The sequence below is a fragment of the Pogonomyrmex barbatus genome, unplaced genomic scaffold (genome assembly GCF_055798465.1).
Source record: "Pogonomyrmex barbatus isolate J1 unplaced genomic scaffold, ASM5579846v1 scaffold17, whole genome shotgun sequence".
NCBI classification, from domain to species: Eukaryota; Metazoa; Arthropoda; class Insecta; order Hymenoptera; family Formicidae; genus Pogonomyrmex; species Pogonomyrmex barbatus.
The window spans coordinates 4159993-4179141 of record NW_028297113.1 but is presented as its reverse complement, the minus strand read 5'-3'; the positions used below and the strand labels follow the sequence as shown (position 1 = coordinate 4179141).

At 35.5% G+C, this 19149-nt stretch overlaps 2 protein-coding genes across 2 annotated transcripts in view; one reads left to right on the top strand and one right to left on the bottom strand.

Annotated features, from left to right (window-relative positions):
* Nucleotides 1–263: 263 nt before the first annotated feature.
* On the bottom strand, nucleotides 264–3472 carry Ns1 (Nucleostemin 1). The gene is made up of 8 exons (XM_011632868.2): nucleotides 3313–3472; nucleotides 2945–3049; nucleotides 2215–2582; nucleotides 1756–2143; nucleotides 1140–1491; nucleotides 849–1068; nucleotides 592–763; nucleotides 264–502 (listed from the first exon to the last, which is right to left on the bottom strand). Exons 1-8 carry the CDS (start codon nucleotides 3323–3325, stop codon nucleotides 411–413), a joined length of 1710 nt encoding a protein of 569 aa, XP_011631170.2. The 5' UTR covers nucleotides 3326–3472; the 3' UTR covers nucleotides 264–410.
* Nucleotides 3473–5447: 1975 nt separating this feature from the next.
* Nucleotides 5448–19149, top strand: part of cdi (serine/threonine kinase) — a 34438-nt gene continuing 20736 nt past the window's right edge. The window contains exons 1-2 of the mRNA XM_011632869.3: nucleotides 5448–6334; nucleotides 11607–13725. Of these exons, the coding sequence (XP_011631171.2) occupies nucleotides 12436–13725 (1290 nt within the window). The 5' untranslated portion in view covers nucleotides 5448–6334; nucleotides 11607–12435. The remainder of the gene's footprint in view (nucleotides 6335–11606; nucleotides 13726–19149) is intronic.

The window sequence follows — 19149 nt, the reverse complement described above, 5'->3', positions numbered from 1 at the left end:
ACATATAATGTGGAATATAATGAGTTTATTTTTGATAAAGATGTTTAAATTAAGTATATAAATCTGTAAGCTGTTATTTTGTCATTTGAAGGATCACGAGATTTTATCGTTAATCTACTTTATTAACTAAAGCATTTGTACATTTAAATCACAGAATTTTTGCGTGGATTCTTTCGTTTGTATACACAAATGATTAAAGGAAATAATTCGCGTATTGTAATTTTTTTGGAATTATATATATATAAAGGAACAAAAAGAAATCGTTTTATACACCGGAATAATTTTTATTATTTACATGTGTTACATGTATATGTGTGTACTATTTGTAAATGTAGTAATATATGACACACTTATCATATATGTATACATTTGTGACACATAGAAAAAAAAAATATTAATAATGAAGTAATCTATACAGTTGTAAAATCTGTATTAAAGTCATAATCATTGGAGCTTAATTTAAATTCTTCAAGTTGTCCTGCTAGCTTATTAGCAGCTTTTTCTGAAAATTAACATTTTAAAACAAATATTACACCAATTTACACTAAATGTTATACCAAATATCAAAGTATCTTTTTATTTTTATCATACCTCTTCTCGCTTTTTCTTTTTTTTCTTTCTTGTATTGAAGTTTCCTAAGTTTGTTCAATTTCTGATTGCCTTCAATCTCGAAAAGTGGATCTGTTTTCTTCTTTCTTTCTTCAGGCACTTCTTTCTTTGTGCGTTGTAATTTCTTCTTTAATTTCTTTTGCACTTTGTATTCCTACACGAGAATATATTAATCAAATATTGCATTAAATATATACGCACGAGATTTCATTAAATAAAAGTTTCTAATTGCATCTCACCGTTTCTTTTTGCATTTCGATTTTCATTGCCATCGTCACAGGGCCCGTACTATCAATTAATGTGGAATCTACATCGTTATTTGTCGAATCTATCGTGAAATTATCAAGCATCATTTTTTCTTCTGCAGCGAAACTTTCGATATCGAATTCTTTAGCCATTTCATTGACGATCTCAGCGGATATATGACATACCGGTTGTTCAGGCGGTATTGTATAATATCTGAATAAATATTTTTAAGTATTAAAAAATAAAATTCATCAGTGCAAAAATATTCGAATTAGCGACAAAACCTGATTTTTCCAGAGTTCCAATCCTCAATAATACTACGTGCGGCGGCAGTCACATCAGGCACCCCACCTCTTTTATATTTTCCCATTCGCGCTGCTTTCATTGCAAAAAATTCATCTGGCGTTGAAAAATCTTGCATATTGTACAACTCCATTATCTGTTGTCGCGAAATTCTTTTCAGAATCGCACTTGCTGGCGCAAAAGGATCTTTCAATGCTTGAATTTTTATTGCATTTTTGAGAGCTATGGATGTGTCATCAGAATTTTCATCCGAGGTAGCAAACACTATACCAGGAGAATCTAATAATTTTATTTTAGAATCTAATTGAACAGTTTGCATCGTTTTTGTTATTCCTGAAATTAGAAACATCAAATCATAAATTAAATTAATAATAAATAGACACAATATAATATACATATATCTATTAACGAATATATACATATTAACCAATGATATAGTTACTACGAAAATATTTTATGTAACTTATAAATAAGCAAAAAAAAAAAATTTTTAAATCAGTATAGATTAACAAACTAATTCGAAAATACAATCACTAAAAAGGATTATATTGGTTTAGAAAACAAAGCAGATATAAAAATTGGTAAATAATTAAATACCTGGTAAATTTCCCACGTTACACGCTTTGCTGCGTTTTAAAGAATTAATAACGCTAGATTTGCCTACGTTTGGTAAACCAACAACACCTACTCTGATACTTGTTTTCATATTATTAGCGTTTCTGCAATAATTGCCAAGCAATGATAGAAGTAATTCTGCCCCAAAGCAGGTATTGCTTTGTATCATGGATTCCGTTTTCTTTCCTAGTTTTTTTCTACCTAATCGATTTGCTTGATTTTGCGTGGATGACTTAAATGCCACCGCAGGTAAACTGGTCCTCAAATATTTCAACCATTGATCTAAATTTTCTCTAGGGATTAAATCAGCCTTATTTAAAACCAACACCAGTCTTTTGTTTCCCTTTGCTGATCGCACTGTTTCTTCTACCTACATCCAAGTAATAGTAAGTTAATATACATTTCTACTTCCAACAACAAAACAAGCTCAATGAAATTTACCTCTTTACATCGTGTTCCTAATGGATCACGAGCATCCACAATCTCAAGAATAACATCAGCTGAATCTAAGACCTTTTTGAATTCTTTATAATAAGCTTTAAGTGAGTGCTCTTGCTTAACAACGGCACTTTTCATTTGATCTTGTACAGAATCTATTTCCATGGATTTATGTGCTAATTGTTTTTTCTCAGCTTGATTGACCAATCCTTGGAGACCATCTTTGGCAAGTTGCTCACGTTTTCTTTCACGTGCTGCCTCCTTCTGCTTCCGTTTTTCCTCTTCCTGTTGTTTCCTCATCGCCTCTACTTCCTTCAATATATCTTCTTTAAAAGGACACTGATTTGGTACTTCCATTACCTTGGATTTTTCTAAACAAAAGTGAAATTACAATTGTTAACTGTTATAAATACAAATGTATATATTTAATAGGTAAATGTTAAGTTTAGGGACCCTACCTCCTTTCGATAAAATTAGGTTTATTCAACGCATCTTTACATATATACATGCATATGTTACTATTGTATCAATACACTTAGTTAATATGACAGATTTCCTAATCCTAAATAGTGCAAACTTTAACGATTAATATCTCGATTCGCGAGACAGAGCGACACTTTTTTCTACCAGCTTCTTTCGTTTCATGCAAAAACGAATAAGCCTAATTTTATCGAAATTGGAGATTAATGCCGTTAAACTTAACATTTATCATTTAATAAATTAGAATACTCACTTTTAGGATGCTTTTTAGCTTCTTTCTTCATTTTTCGATTATGTTCGCGAACTTTTTTCTCAATCTTGTACCTCTTCCGCGCCTGCACGCGCTTGCTTTCCTTTTCTATTTGTTAAAATAAAAAATGTATTTTTAAGATAACTGCATTAATGCAATAAACAGAGATAAAATATATATAATATATAATATATATAATATTATAATTATAATATTCATGATTTTTTATTAATTGTGTAAAAAAACAGTTTTGATTAAAATAAAAATTATTGCACATAACCTATACATAATCTAATACATAACATGAATTGTTTGAATCTTTTATAAGATATACAAAATCCGAATTTTGGTGATATACTGGATATACTTACTACGAATTTTCATATTTTCTATTAATTATACTACCACTAAACAATCGCAAAGTTTTTATAATAATGATTATGTTCGAAACAATCACGCGTGCTCAATCGAACCGAATGAAGTGGAAACTCCCACCATTTGACCCGTGATGCCACTACACATGACATATGTAATATATTTGAGATATATTATTGGTTCGAAACGTTCCTTGATTGGTCAATTTATAGAATTCTTTATTCTGATTGGTTAATCAAACGTTTTGAAGCAACACTCAAAGCGAAGTTTGTTCGAAAAGTGAATGAGTTGAGTTGGTCGAACAACCGAACTCACCGTCTCATATATATATATATATATATATATATATAATATATATTTCAAAATATATAAGATAAAATAAATAAGTAGATCATTAATAAAATAAAATTTAAAAAATATAAATATTAAATTATATATATATATATTGATTTATCTAGCAACGTCTAAGCTTCTCTTTCGTGTTTTTCATCTTGTTACCATGTTTTCACATAATTAATTTTCATTTTACCATAAAATGTAAAAAATGATCCCAAATAATAAGACATTTAAAAAACATCATAAATTGGATCTGAAAGATTTTTTTATAACATTACAATATTATATTTCAATAAGTTTTAGGACATCTTTAAGATATCAATGTTCTCTAAGAACATTATTGTTGCTATTAAAGTAAATTTAAGTATTATTTGACAAGTTGATTATTATTTGGCCAGATTTCGATTGAAGTTCACCGCCCGGGATGGGTAGTGAAAGGTATTCGCATACGATAAAATGTGCATTCTCACACTTTCATCGTGTTTTACAAGAGGCGCTCTTTTGATGCGATAGAGACAAGGCCGTTTCTAGCGAGGCTAGATACGCGGAGCGGAATAGAAATTCCCATAAATTAATTTCACGCGCGTCGTGAAACGTCCCTTGTGATCGCACGAGAGTGATACAATTTCTCTCTTATCCCAATTCCCACGCCGTGTCATTCACAGGCATGCGATGATTGGCATAGTCCGTTAGTCCATACGTACTTCCCGCGATATCTAGGCAGTCAATTTAAAGGAACGCCGACCCGGCCGTTTGCCCCGTGAAACGAAATGAAATATAATTTATGAGTAAAAGCACGACGAGTTTAAAACTGAATGGTATAATCTGATGATCTTTCTGAATAAATTTCCGCTTTTCCTCCGTACACACTTTTTATTAATGTATACTTTAGCGCGGCATGAACGTAAGGCGCGAAACACTTTCACGCGTCCTCCTTGAAGGACTTCGACACTGACAAGATCTTTAAATTTTCAATAATTACGGAAGTTTACATGACTATTAAAATTAAAATCATTAATTTATACTATAATAAATATATTAATTTTATGATTAATACCCTGATATTTTTTAGACTTATATTTACCACTTGGTAATAATATTTTAACTTTATTTAAAATTGCATTTTTATAATTATCATTTTTTTCATGTTTAATTATTCATAAAAATGATACGTGTAAAAAAATTGAAATTTTATAACAATATATAATATTATAGTTTGTATACTTATTTAGGAAGCATTTGTGTAATAAAAAATTATAATAAGGATAATAGATGATATTACTCGATACATAGGCTCGATAAATTAAACTTTTAGAGTTTTAGTTTAATAATTTTTCTTTTTGAATTCACATCTATAAATTCAGGATTCAATTGCTTATATCGCAAACCATGTGACATTATATTTAACATAGCAATTTAATATATTTAATAACAGCAATTTAATATATTTAATACATAACAAAGCTATATTTTTCCTTCTTTAATAAATCGATAATCCAATTTTGGAATTGATTACTCCTTCTCTGTAGAAAAAAAAATTATGAGTTAAATAATTATTTAAATATTTATGTAAACAATCAAAAATTTATTTCAATAATCTGAGTCTCTTTGAGAAATAAAAAAATTTGCCGAGGATTACTGCTTTTTGATATCCTGCTTCGTGAATTACAGATTCGCGCGTATTTGAAATCAGCGCGATCCGCCAATCGACGGGGTGGAGTGGGGGAGGCCGATGGAGGGGGAAACCATCCCGATTCGGGCTCGTCGCCGAGCGGTGGCGTTCGCCGCGCATCCGCCGCGACGACTCATTCTCGTAATGGCCGCCGTCTGGCGTTGTCAGTGAGTGTGCGGTTGCCCGTCGCGGGTAGTTGTGTTGCGTCGGGAAGCTGCATCGTCCGCGGGATCGTGACTCCGAGATCTCGCGCGCGTACGTGCGAATCGCGACGGTGAAGCGCGCGCGGACGCGTTTCAACGCGTCACGTAGCGTCGCGATTGCCCTCGCCACCGGCGGCGATTTAAAAACGAGCGACTGCATATTTCGTATACACATCAAGTGTTGTGTGCCACCCTTTCCGCCCTCTTCCTCTCTCCCTCCGGCTGTTTATCCGGGGCGCGCGGAGTTTACCGTGCGTCGAATGTCAGCAACCCGAAAATCTAGCGACGGCGCGCTTCCGGTCCGTCATCTACCTGGCCATCCCGTCGCGAGACGCGGCGTCGGGTGGGCTCTCTCCGTTTCTCTCTATCTCCCTCTGTCCCTGTCTTTCTCATTTCTCGCCGTCGAGAGATGGTAAACACATTGAGTGACAGCGTGCGCGAGTGAGAGAAAACGCGGCCGTTTCGACTCGTCCGGCCCAAGACGTGAGTTGGAATCTGCGAGAAGAGGAACGTCCAGTTGGGTCCCGAATTCTTCCTCACGGTGGTTCAAGGTCGTCTAAAAGCGTTCAGACATCACGAGTGCGTACGTACATGCGTGCGTGCATGCGAGCGAGCAAGCAAGCAAGTAAGCGAACGCGTGAGGAAGCGAGGCAAGACGACGCGACGTCTTCCACGCGACGCCGCGCGAGAGAGCTGTCAGCGATCGTCGAGACTTCCCCGGTTCTTCCATCTCGAAATATCGAGAACCTGAGATTTCTTCCGACAGTATTTACTTGACAGACAACGGTCACCGAAACCCGATGCATCGTAAGTATCGTTCGATCGCCACATGTGACTTGATTACATCTATATAAATTTATATATCTAAATCTCTTAAATTTCTTGCACATTTTGAGGGTTTCTTCTGACTAAAACCTAAGCTTCGGAATGTAAGACTATAGGGTTACAAATAAAAGTATATGTAATTATACGTTATAATTTTTCCAGAGTTGGAAGTACTCTAAAGAAAAAAGGAATAGTTTTTAAAAAGTTTTGAAAAATTTTTTAGATATTACATATCTTTTAGTGATTTAATCAATGTCTTTCATTTTCTAGTAATGTCATTCCATTCTCATAGCACTTTAAAGAAAAAAGATTTTTTTTGCAAATTATATTATTAATAATATATTAAAATCACTATTTAATTTAATTTTGAGTTTAGTTTAATTTTTTCCTATAGAGAAAAAAGAATTCGAAGAGCTTTTATCCACTGACCTCTTAAAAATTCATACAAAGTATTTATGAAAATTTCTTCGGAGACTTAAAAATCCTAGTAAGCCTATTCTGTAACTTTTAACTATAATGTCATTATCGTTACGTTGTCATTGTGCAATTTTTCTATTATAAAATCTTATTGTTAGGTAAATTTCTTGCATCTTTCCTGTTTTTCTCCCCAACTCCAGCTAAGAAAAAGCTATTCAGAAGCCTAATAACAAAATTGTTGTTAAAAGTTACAAAATAGAGTTGCATTTGATGCTACAAGTATTTTGAAGCATTTCTCGATCGGAAATAGGATTCTGTATTTTGATTGGTCACTCAAATACTTCAAGGCATTCGTGATACAAAATAGACTGCAGTCTAGGCATTGCATTTTTTTTTGTTTTAAGTGCCATCAATTTGTATAGATTATTTGTACATTGAAATGGTTCTGAATGAAGCCTCAAAAATTGCAAGGTTTGCGATCTCGTAAATATATGATGAAAAGCGGATTTGAATTATCGATCACTAGACCTTATGCTACGTGTTCCAGGTTTCCGAGGTTCTGAGATCAAATTTAAATAAAAAGTTTCAATGTAATTGTACATGAAGATTCATATTCTGAATTTTTTTTTTATTAATATAAAAATGACTCTAAAAGTGGCATTACATCAACTCGAAGGTTCATAAATCGATAAACTTTTATCGATAAAAAAAGGATTCAGAATATGACTTCTCCTGGACATTCTATAGAGAGAAAGAAATTTTTTAAATATTATATATTTTTAAATGTAATAAAATATTATATATTTTAATATTTTAAATACTATATATTTTTAAATGATTTTATTAACGTCTTTTATTTACCAATTATATCGTTGCATTTTCGTAAGAAAAAATTGTAACGGGTTAACTTTCGATTTTCCTACTTCGTCTTTAGCATTTTGACATATCCATTTTAGCATATTGAAAACGAAATATATCCCTCGGGTTAATTTTCCCATGAGAAAACTCTAGGGAACATCGTTATTGACGTATCTCTTCTGATGTTTCCGCTGATTTCTTCGTTTGTCGCAACTTTCCAACTTTCTATATCATCTGCTAGAATCTTCCTATCCAGGCTTCAGCTTAAAATAATATCTTAGTCCATGTTAAGTTAATTGGAGAATATGGCTTATCGCTCAGCACTTCTGGAGTTACCTTGCGATAAGCGTGTTATTTTCCATCGCTAATCGAACAAGAATGACTGGATATTTTCGTCGAGGAAGAACCGATAGTTATTTTTTATCTATGTATGGTGTATAATTACCATTTAATTACGACTATAAATTAGTTGAAATTTTCCATTGAATGCAAGAGCGATATTACTTTATATGTATGTTACATTGTCACGGTATTACAGTCACTGTAAGTGTATCATGAAGGCGCGTGGAGAGATAATAATTCGCATTTCTTCTCGTGGATTTCACGATTTCGTTTTAGATCGATGTAGAAAACCCGTGTGATATAAACAGACCACAAAGATTTCGCTGACATCACGTAACATTCGTAGTTGGTGTACAAATTGCGCGGATCGTTGCACATTTCGCGGTTTATGCAGCATAAGAATGTTATAAAATTAGTATTAAAATTGATGCCGCCATCTAATAATTGCAGCTTTTAGATCGACCGTCACGCGACAAACGTAGAATTAAGACTACTTGATAAGAACGAAAGAAATGAGTAATAGAAATGACTTTTGATAACAATATTAATCAGTACATTTAATTTAACTTTTTTTTTTTCGATAATATAAATGAAACACTTTTAATTAGTTTTCACATGGTGAATATGAAAATGATAGTAAAAAGTTTGTGAGCCTTATTTTTTTATATTAAAAAATTTAAAAGCAGTTTTGTACTTAAAAGAAAAACAATTAAATCTCATAACAAAAAAAAAATATTAAAATGCCGCCTTTTTGTATGAAAGCAATCATTAAAGGAAGGATTTAATGATTGCTTTTTACAAATTAAAAATCAATTTCTAAAAAATGTGATAAATTGAAACTATTTTATTTTCATGTGTGTAACTAATACATCCAAATTAATAAAAAATGAATATTTTTATCGGCATTAGTGACATCTTGTTAATTAATATATATATATATTGCAATGTAATTGTTTACTAATATCTCGTGTAAAGTAATTAAAAGTGGGATAAATAGTTTCGCGAAATCCTCGTTTTTATTGCTTGCTAAACCACTCTTTACGAATTGTGAGAGTCGTTTTTACAGCGACATCGTTCCCAAATTGTTTCGTCTTTGTCGCGTTCTTCTGAAAATGATTACACCTGTACGTTTGTTCAAGCGAATCGAGTCGATACAGGTGCATCACGTGGATGCCGACTCTATGTATTACGACTCTGTGTCGTAATCGTACAATGCGACAATGAGGTAAAAACGCGTCACGTAAGTGTGGCGTTCGGTCTTATCAAACACTTGACTATCAAACTAATTTTTGCATTACAAGTTGATTTTGGTCGCCAAGGTAAAAGACGCTGGAAAATTTTATAATTTGTTACTTGTCGCAAATAACAAAATATAATACTCTATGGCCAGTATTCATAGTCAGTTCTTATATTTAGGATCGTCTTAAGATAACATTCCAATCCATTCCAACAATAGGATAACTGTATGAGCTTATTTAAGACGATCTTAAATATAAGAACTGACTATGAATACTGGCCTAAGATATGTGTAACGAGTCATACGTCGAGTACAAATATAGATCAGAAAATTTGTTCTCCAGATAACTTTGAATGAGTTTTGATAAAATCCTGAGTTTATTTTCTATAATTAACTAACGATATCGTTGACTGTAATTACTCAATCTGAAACTTATAAATAAAGAATCACGCGAAAAATATAATTTTTAATTAAATTTCGATAGAAACAGGAATTCTATTGTTCGTTTTATTGTTACGGCTTTTAACAAAATATTCGTCAAATTTGTTCATCAAAAATATTATTATTGAATTTTTTCTACTTAAGAATTTAATTATATTTCTAAAAATATGGATTTTCTAAAATTATCTATGTCATTAGATATAATTAGGAATAATGGTTTTTTTTTTTATACGATCAATCCGATAACGAATAGCGTCCTTAACCTCTTGAACGTCACTGACACAAAAGCCAATTATAGTATTAATGACGCATTTAGATACAAAAGGAAAAAAATTGTATTAGTGCGATTTAAAAGACTTTTAAATTTAATTTAAAAAAGATTTTGAAATAAACACATTTACTTCGTATTTTTACAGATATACCTCAAATCTACCAAAGTAATTATAAGTAATAAGTAATAGAATAAATAAATTGACTATAAATTGTATTTTATTTTTTATTAAGTTATTTATAATTACACATCTCCGAATGTAAAGTGGAGATTTGATACTAAATTATTCTTTAAATACATTTTAAGAATTCATTTAAAAATTAACACTTGATATATAAATAGTTTAATATTGCTAAGAATTTAAATGTAGCAATATCTTGTTCATTTTATTTGATCTGTCTTTTGCAATTTCAAGATTTCCAATGATCTTGGAAATTTCTTTTTGCGTATAATTCAATAAAAGTTGATTTTATGAATACAATATTTCTTTTTATTGAAAACATCTTTGGCACAAAAACATTTATTTCTTCTGACGCTCGAGAGATTGACACACTCTGCTTGTTATCGTAAAATGCGCTGCGATGTGCTTATAATAAATGAAAAACAGTTCATTATAACCAGCTTATAATTTGTTTCTCCCGTTACTTGCGATTTCTCCGGCAGATCTGAGATATACTTGCGAAAATACGGAGAAAATATTTCGATGTCAATCTACAGTGGCAATTTACGCGATGTTCGTTACGTGTGAAAATGTGATTATTTGCCGCACGAGGGGAAAATCGATTTCAGTTATTCGTGATTTATAGCTTTTAGAGGCACGTGCTGCGTCATGATTCAAACTACGGAAACCCGTTACCACTTAGAAGATCAAATATTGCGCACTTTGTCCCAGTATAATCTTTTTATCATATTAAATAAAGTTATAAGTTAAACGAAACATTCTGGATGTACCACATTAGTTCTCAAGAGCTATTACGCGAATATAGTTGTCTAACGTTATTGAGATATATATATATATATATATATATATATATATTAAAATCAAAATTTTTCTATTTTTCATATTTCAATATCTTTGCAATATTTGTTTTTAACTTAATTAGATAATAAAATTGTCATTGCGATCGTTAATTTAAGCATTTTTTAAATTAAAGCAATTATTTTTACATAAAAATATAAATTATGAAACGGAGAGACATTTATATATCTAATTTTACATATTTATTTTTTATTTACGCCAAAAGCAAATTAGAAAAATTCAAAAAGTTTAACTTTATTAAAATTGTTTGTACGAAGTTATAAAACTATTATTTATTATATTATAGATTAAATTTTAATTTCTGCATAGTAATTTAAAAAATTTTCTTTTATTTATGCAACTTTTTGAAAATTTAGACAAAATAATAAGTATCTAAGTATCTAAAGAAGCATGGAAATATTTTAAAAATAATAAACATTGAAGATCTCTAAAAGATGTCTTAAGAAGACCCGATGACTTCTAAAGTGTGTCTTAAAAGTTGAAGACGTCTACGCAATTCTTTTGCAATGTCGGGAAGTACGTCTTTTAGACGTTCAGTCAATGTGTGTACTTAAACACCGTGTGTGTATATATATTCTTTTCGTTACGTCAATGTTCGTTGAAATTTTCGACACTCGCCGATCACCTGTCGGGTGCAACTTTATTTCAGGAAAATCTGAGTCAGCCCACGAGGACTTGCCGGTTGATGACGAAGGGGGGGAACCGTGCCAAGTTTCGGTGCCGTGCTCTTCCTACGCTTCATTTCGAACCTGTGACGTTATCCCAGGCTGCCCTGCAAGGATAATATTCGCCTGTGACCCACCGACTGTGATTTCAACGTGTGACGCCACTGCCAAAAAGGAAACAAACTAGCGTCGAGCGCGAACTCGCGTCTTCGTCTCCTTCGCCTTCCAATCTGTTCATCGTGGACGAGTGTCTTCCAGAATCTTGTACCAGAAACAACGCACGATACAATTTTTGTCATTGTCTTACTCCGAGATACCCACGTCTTCCTACGAGTTCCAACGTCCTTCGACCAGCGAACCGAAAGGACCTCTTCGAATTTTTTTTGAAGCACACTCGAAACACGAAAGAAGGATCGAGTCTTCTGCCGATCAAGACACTACGAGTGCTCCGAGAATGTTCTTTGACCAAGTCAACGCGAACGCGATTCATTGACTGTATTACGTCAATTTGGACCGCATACGAAAGCAAGGTGCACATTGCAAGACGGATGTACCTTGCCACCGCTATCGTCGTTCGAACACGTTCGAAACATCGTGGCATCGTTGCCGCGTTTGTTTTCGGTTCGAGCAGTTATTTATTGTAAAGGATCATCTCTCGTTCGTCGCGAGATACGGCAGGACGACGCCGTGACGATCGTCGAGAGGCGCATCATCGAGTCGGCCGCGTGTGATGCGACGCATACAAGGCTGCCACTGCTGTCGTCGTCTCGCGTCAGCTTGCGCGACCGCCTCCTCGTCGCAATAACGGCGAAGATGTTCGGAAAGGTACCGCCGTCGAACACGCCGGGTCCGCCTAATAATAACAGCGGCCAAGCGTCAGCCAAGTCGTGCATCAGACCGGCGACGACGGGCACGGCGTCGTGTCTGCCGTGCTTCTCGGTGGAGGAGACGCCGACGGTGAGTGCCGACGACAAGGCCAGACCTTGGCGACCGACGAAGGACAACGTCGACAACGATTCGTCCGTCGTGGTCTCCGAGGCACCCAGCAACTCCCTGCAATCGCCCGCCGGTTTGATGGACGTCATATCCGCGGAGCTTTCTAGGCCCTGCAGGATCGACGAGACAACAACGACCTGCAACTCCGTCTCTTCCAAGACTTCGGCCAAGTGTTTGCCCAAGGAAGGATCATCCCAAATTGGCAGAAATCATGTCAACGCGGTGCAAAAGTGTGCCGCCGGTCAAAACTGTTCGAATTACTTGAAGACCGGTGTCGGCAGATCGCGACGACCGCAGTCCACCACGATCGCGAGAAATCTTAACGTCGACTCGTGTGCCAGAGACTATACGATCGCGAAGATCGCCGCGAAGATCGCCGTGAAGCGAGAGTCCGTGAGCACCAAAGAGCATCAGACAACGTGTAACGAGCAGCAGACCAAGTGCTTGCAGGGATACGCCCCTTCGGGTACGGTCGCTGCCAAATTATCTTCGCCGAGATCTTCCGAGACGATCCAACACATGTCGCTACCGGGTGAAAAGAGATCCGGGAACGACGATCTCGTGACGGACAATTACTTCGCGAGCTCGAATGGCGCGTCCAGCGTGCCGGCGGTTGTGAGCGAGCAGTTGCATCAGAAGCCGGCGTCGAGAACGATCGACGTCACCGACGTCACCGACGGCGCCGGCGATTCCGCGACCGTCACCGCCGCGTCCTGCGAGGATGACACCTGCGACGATTTCGTCATCTCGACGCCGTCCAAAGATTGGACGGTGAGGAGGATCAGCGGCGAGGCCCTGCAGCAGAATTGCGTATCCTATCTGCCGCAAGATCTGCCGACGGAACTGCAGTCGTCCACCTCGCCGAAGACCTACAAGGAGCTTAAGGAGAAGTGCCGCGATCCTTCCTGGCGACCCACGGAGATGACGGAGAGTGGCGCGGTGCACGGATTGACGATGTGCTCGGGCGAGACGGTTCAGGACTCGAGTTCGAAGAGACGCACCGGGGCGTCGTGTCAGGCGCTCAGGCACGCCGTCGCCTCATTGAACCGCCTGGACGACTTCTACATGGAGAAAATTGGCGCGGGCTTCTTCTCGGAGGTTTATAAGGTAGGATGATATTTAATTAATAGAAAGTTTTGTGATAAAATACTCTTGCGATTCAACGCGATGAGAATAAGCCGCATGTATTACATTAATATATATTTATCTCTTTCGCACGTAATAATTATAAAAATTGAACTATTATTACAAAAATTGAAAAAAATTATAAATTTTTTTACATATTGTAAAATTATAAAAAATATAATCTAATTTTATCTGGTTAAACGGCACAGCGAAAATCTGGATGATTAGTGCCATTCACCTATCGAGAACGATATCAGATTTCAAGATACATACTTGATTGCATTAGAGGAGGCTCGTTAGAAAGTTTTTCTCCCGTATGGCAATGTGCTTCCTCTTAATTCTCACCATTGTTTATGAACAACAATCGCGAATTCGAAACGGATGTATTTCGCTGTGTGGAATGCGTTATCTTCGTTTAGATTAATATCCTTTGGATGGAGATTAGATACGCTTGCTCGCCGGCACGAAGGCGTAGCCTCATAAACTTAATTCCATTCGTAATTACGCGATTACTCATCGGTAACGAGTGATCAGAAGACATTTTGTTTTTGTCCTGGCGCGGTTTTTCGGAAATATTAAATTCTCATTCGATGTATATAACTTATCAGAAAAAAAAATCCTCTTTTTCCTTAGTCTTCAGATCGTTTATCGTTTTACTCGAATTTATCATTTACTCGCGAATGGGGAAGTTGCGTAGGAGGATATTTTTTTATTCGATTTAGTGATCGTGAATCATACGAGCATACATAACGTCATGACGCAGTGACGTCACTAATGTGATAATTTTTATCATGTAAATAACGAAAGGAAAAAAATGATATGTTAGCAAGTACTTCACACAAGATCCTGAATGAGTCAAAGATACAAAATAATCTGCTTTTTATTTTAAATTCCTTTTACGATAGTACCAATTATTGTAATATCATTATAATAATACCAATTATTATCGCAAAAAGTAAAAAAGCACAATGGATTTTTTTTCTCGTAACGTAATGATTTTATAATTAAAGCGACGAGATCTTTTGACGACTAAAAATACCTTGAAGAGAAATGAATTATTTGGATAATGCCGAACATTTGTTACAATGCATTTTTCTATAGAATTTTATGGTCGTGCACTGTATATTTGCGTTTACGAATGCAGAAGACGTTGCGATTTAAGAATAGTGTCACGGTTGCTTACGTAAATCATTGTGTATATTTGCCGTAAGCAAGAGCACGTAATTATCGTAGGGTCTTATCCTTGACTTTATTTTTCTTCGACTGATTTCAGGAATAAAAATTTCTCGCTTTATAGATTTTCCAATTGCACGCGAATAATTTATTTAAGATGTTACAATATCACGAGAAATCCGTCGGTTTGAAGTAAAAATTTTATCAAATTTATGAAAGTTATATTCTTAGAGGAAAATTACGAGAGTTGCATGAAAAAAAATTACAATTTCTTGAAGTAATCCTCGAACGAAGCAAGACACAAGATATAAATGTAATAATGATAAATCTATAAGATGAGATTGGAGCAATTAGAATTCCAGCGGAAGTCTTGTAAAGCACCGGGAGGGACGCAAATAAATTATATCGCTTCATCTGCGCGCTATTATCGTAACGGTGAATCGAGGATGGGCATGTTGATTTGAGATGGAATCGTGTAGCAATTTTGCGGAAATCGATCGAAATTCGCTCGTCGTGCGTGCGACGCCGCATTCTGCATCCCGCGGAGAGATTTATGCACGTGTCCCTCCCCCCCCCCCCTCTCTCTCCCCCTTCCCCTCCCTCCCTCCCTCCATTCTCTTTATCGATCTAACTTCATCACGCGCAAGTGGTAAAAGTGGCCCCGGAAAGTTGCCCCAGTTCTGTGATATTCATTCCGTGCAGTCCGTAATTTTGCGCATTTGCCGGCCTGCGATTGCGGCAGATGCGCCGGTCGAGATGACGGCTGTGCTGGACTGCCTATCTACCTACCTACCCATCTGCCTACCTACCTACCTATCTATCTACCAGCACAAGTCAGCCGAGCAATCCGGGACCTTGAAAAGTATGCCGCGGCTTCTCCGCGGCGTGGATAGGCGCGTTATAAATAGGTCAACAGGAAATTGAGCACGCTTCGTAGTGACTGTGGTGATTCCTCCGGTGCAGCGGTGCGCAAATCTCGAACTTGACGCCACCACGTAATCCCTCCTGACATTTCTCGAGTGACGAAGTGCCTTTTGAAAAAACCGGGCCATTTTCATTCCTATTTTTATCGGAATATTTTCACTCTAGTTATTCAACATATTTTATAAATTCCTCCCGTGGAGTCACTTAAGCCAGATTAAGGTTGATTTTAATAATAATTAAATGATTGCTATCTTTTCTTTGGGCGAGCTTCAGTTTCGAGATTCGTGGAATAAATTTTCAACGTGCTCTTTTTCTTCTCTCTCTTTTTTCCTCGTTGCCTCCGGCAAGGATAATATTTTTCTGTTCCGCCAGATGTTGGATAGCGCACCTCTGCTTGAGCGCATTAGCGAGACCCTCGTTTAAAAATAAACTCGTGCTTCTCGATGTTATCGTGGATAGAATCGATCCTGTCGTTTGTGCCGTAGGTCAAATTCTACTTGCAATCTCCTCTCGAACATGACTAATATTATTAATCGGAAGAATGATTAATGATTGGGTGCGGTGCGTCAGAGATTGTCAGATTCCGCTGACATAATTGCTCTCGATTTATTGTATTGTCCAATGACATGTGTACAGTTCGGTAAATGTCATGTAACAATTTTGGGCTACAGAAATGTTAAAATTTGACAAGAATGTCATATCATCTTCAAATCTTTCGTTAATTATTTAACCGACCTATAGGAAAAGAAGATTTAATATTCTAATCTTCTAATAAAATATACTATTAAGAAATTATATAGTATTTCAATTTAATGACAGAAATGTAATTATTAAAACGGTACAGAGAGAAGGTTGTACATTTGTTAATTTTACAACGTTTTCGTTATTTGAATTACACATTTATCGCTGTGAGATATATTGTATATAATGAGAAACGTGTACAGGAAGTACAGGAGTCTCGAAAGAAAATGATTATAATTATAATAAAATCATAAACGTTTCAAAAAATTTCGAAAGTTAATCGCAGTCGACATAGGGTCACTGAAGGCCCAGAGGTCGTGCATTCTTGGCACGATAGGGCAATTGCCGTGCCAAGAGTTTTGAGCAAGTACATCAATTTTCTAGCCGAGTATGCAGTCGCATGCTCTTTAATCATCAACTGCAAACAAACTTGCTTACAAAATTTGTGCCTAAACATTTCACTTAAATTCTAAAGTAGAAGTATCGCCAAAATCGAAATGAAAATTAATGGAATTAGCAGAAATTAGCCGGTTATCTTTGAAAATTTTCTTTATTTATAGACTTATATAAAAATCGATTATGAATTAGATAGCTAAATATTCCCCGTCTAAATAAAATATACTTGCGGATAAAAATATCGAGATGGAAAATAGAATTCGAGAAAGGGAATTTCAGAGAATGAGACAAACGGAATCTAAAGACAAGCTTTCATTCAAGTTCATCGTGCGAATCCCGACAGAGTATTCAATACCGTTATTTATCCAAAATAAAGATATTAGATAGATATTAGATAGACGAAACAGAGAGCGGTACTTATTTATCTCTAGCGGTACTTATTTGTCTCAATCTTCGCGTGTTGAAGTTAATCGATTAAGTTTGCAGTTTCGCGTAAGATTCCCTACGGCTAGGTGCCGATTTCTCGTTCCAAGAATTATGAAACTGCAAAGTTTGGAGTAACGTCAAAAGACGCGTAACGATGAGTGATTGTTATTGTTGATTCCGCGAGTAAATTGTTGTAAATAAGTGAAAGTTGCGAAATGATCTAGATTCATCGGCGAATGGAAATTTGAAACTTTGCACACGATTAATCAATCGTCTTAAACTTTCATATCTAAACTGTCATATCTAAATTAATAGTTAGCATATATTAGAGCCACTTGCGAAATTTATTTTGGATATGTTAACACCTAAAATTAAGATTAATAATTAAAGGGGAGCGAGGAAAATATTATTATATTGTTATTTTCTCTGATTGCAAAATTCGAAAACGAAAGGGACGAGCAGTAAATTGTCGTTGACAAATCTCACATATATTTTAGCGTCAGCTAAGATAGCCAAGGTTGGTGATAAGCCACGATAAACAACGATAAACGATAAATGTTGCATTTGTTTTATACACGAGGATAATCAACAATTTTTATCAACTGTTTTTTTTTTTTGTCTGTTTCTCATACGAAGATTTATTCTGATTAATTTAGATTATTGTTTCGAAATTATTTTAAATTGAAAACTGAATCTGTTCATAGCGTGAAAGTAGTAACAAACTGGCGAAAATTATGGAGGGCTCAAACGAGATAGGAGGAAGGGCTCAAGCGAAAGATGCAGCGGATCTATTTTTAAACCACGACGAGCTTCCATATGCGTAGTCGTGTCTCCGGGTATCGCGACGAATCAGAATGCGCATATCACGACGAATAAGAAGTCCGACGAATAAGAAGTGCTTGAATCTTTTCAGCCGAGTACGAGCCAAGTTTATATGGCGCATGTTAGAGTAGCTTGCTTGTGTTATATCAACACTTCTCATCCAGATTAATCTGTTGATTATATGTTACACCATTTCGAACGTTGCCAAATGTAATTCTGACTTCACTTTTGGCTGTATTATGTACATTGTACAAAATTATGCTATTTAAATTTGTCACTATTAGGTGGAGACCTTGTATCTTTAAACGTTAGCAATTAATAATACATTAATTATATATAATATTATATATAAATTATATAACATGTATATTAAGAAGAACATTAATGACATGTTCTGAATATTTAAAATCGATTCTTTTTTTTTTTTTTAATAAAAAGTAATATCGAACTCTTTAATATCCAAATCCTTTTTCAATATATCTTGATTTTAACAATTAATAACAATTAATAATTAATAATTTAACAATTAATTAAATCTTGAATTTTTTTAAGATAAACTCATGCTAAGATTAAGCCTTCTTTATTTGCATCTTTGAAACTCTGTTAGAAGTCCTTTTTTCTCCCGAGTTCTTACAACGTGAAAAGCGTTAACGGTCAACCACGGTTGACCTGGTAGAAACGAGGCATTCCGTAAAGCGCGAAATATCGCATAAATCGGCCTTCCGCCGATCGGTCAACGAGTCGCAATTTGCAATACGAAATCACATTGCGGATTACGACCGTTCGAAGTTTCGTGTCGCATCGAGGAGCGCAATTCCGCGGAAAACGAAAACCGTCCGCCTTTCTTATCTTTTCCCATTAGCCGCGATGTTCCCATGAATACTGCATAAGGTGCATCCAAAGCGCCGCGTACTGTCGACGACG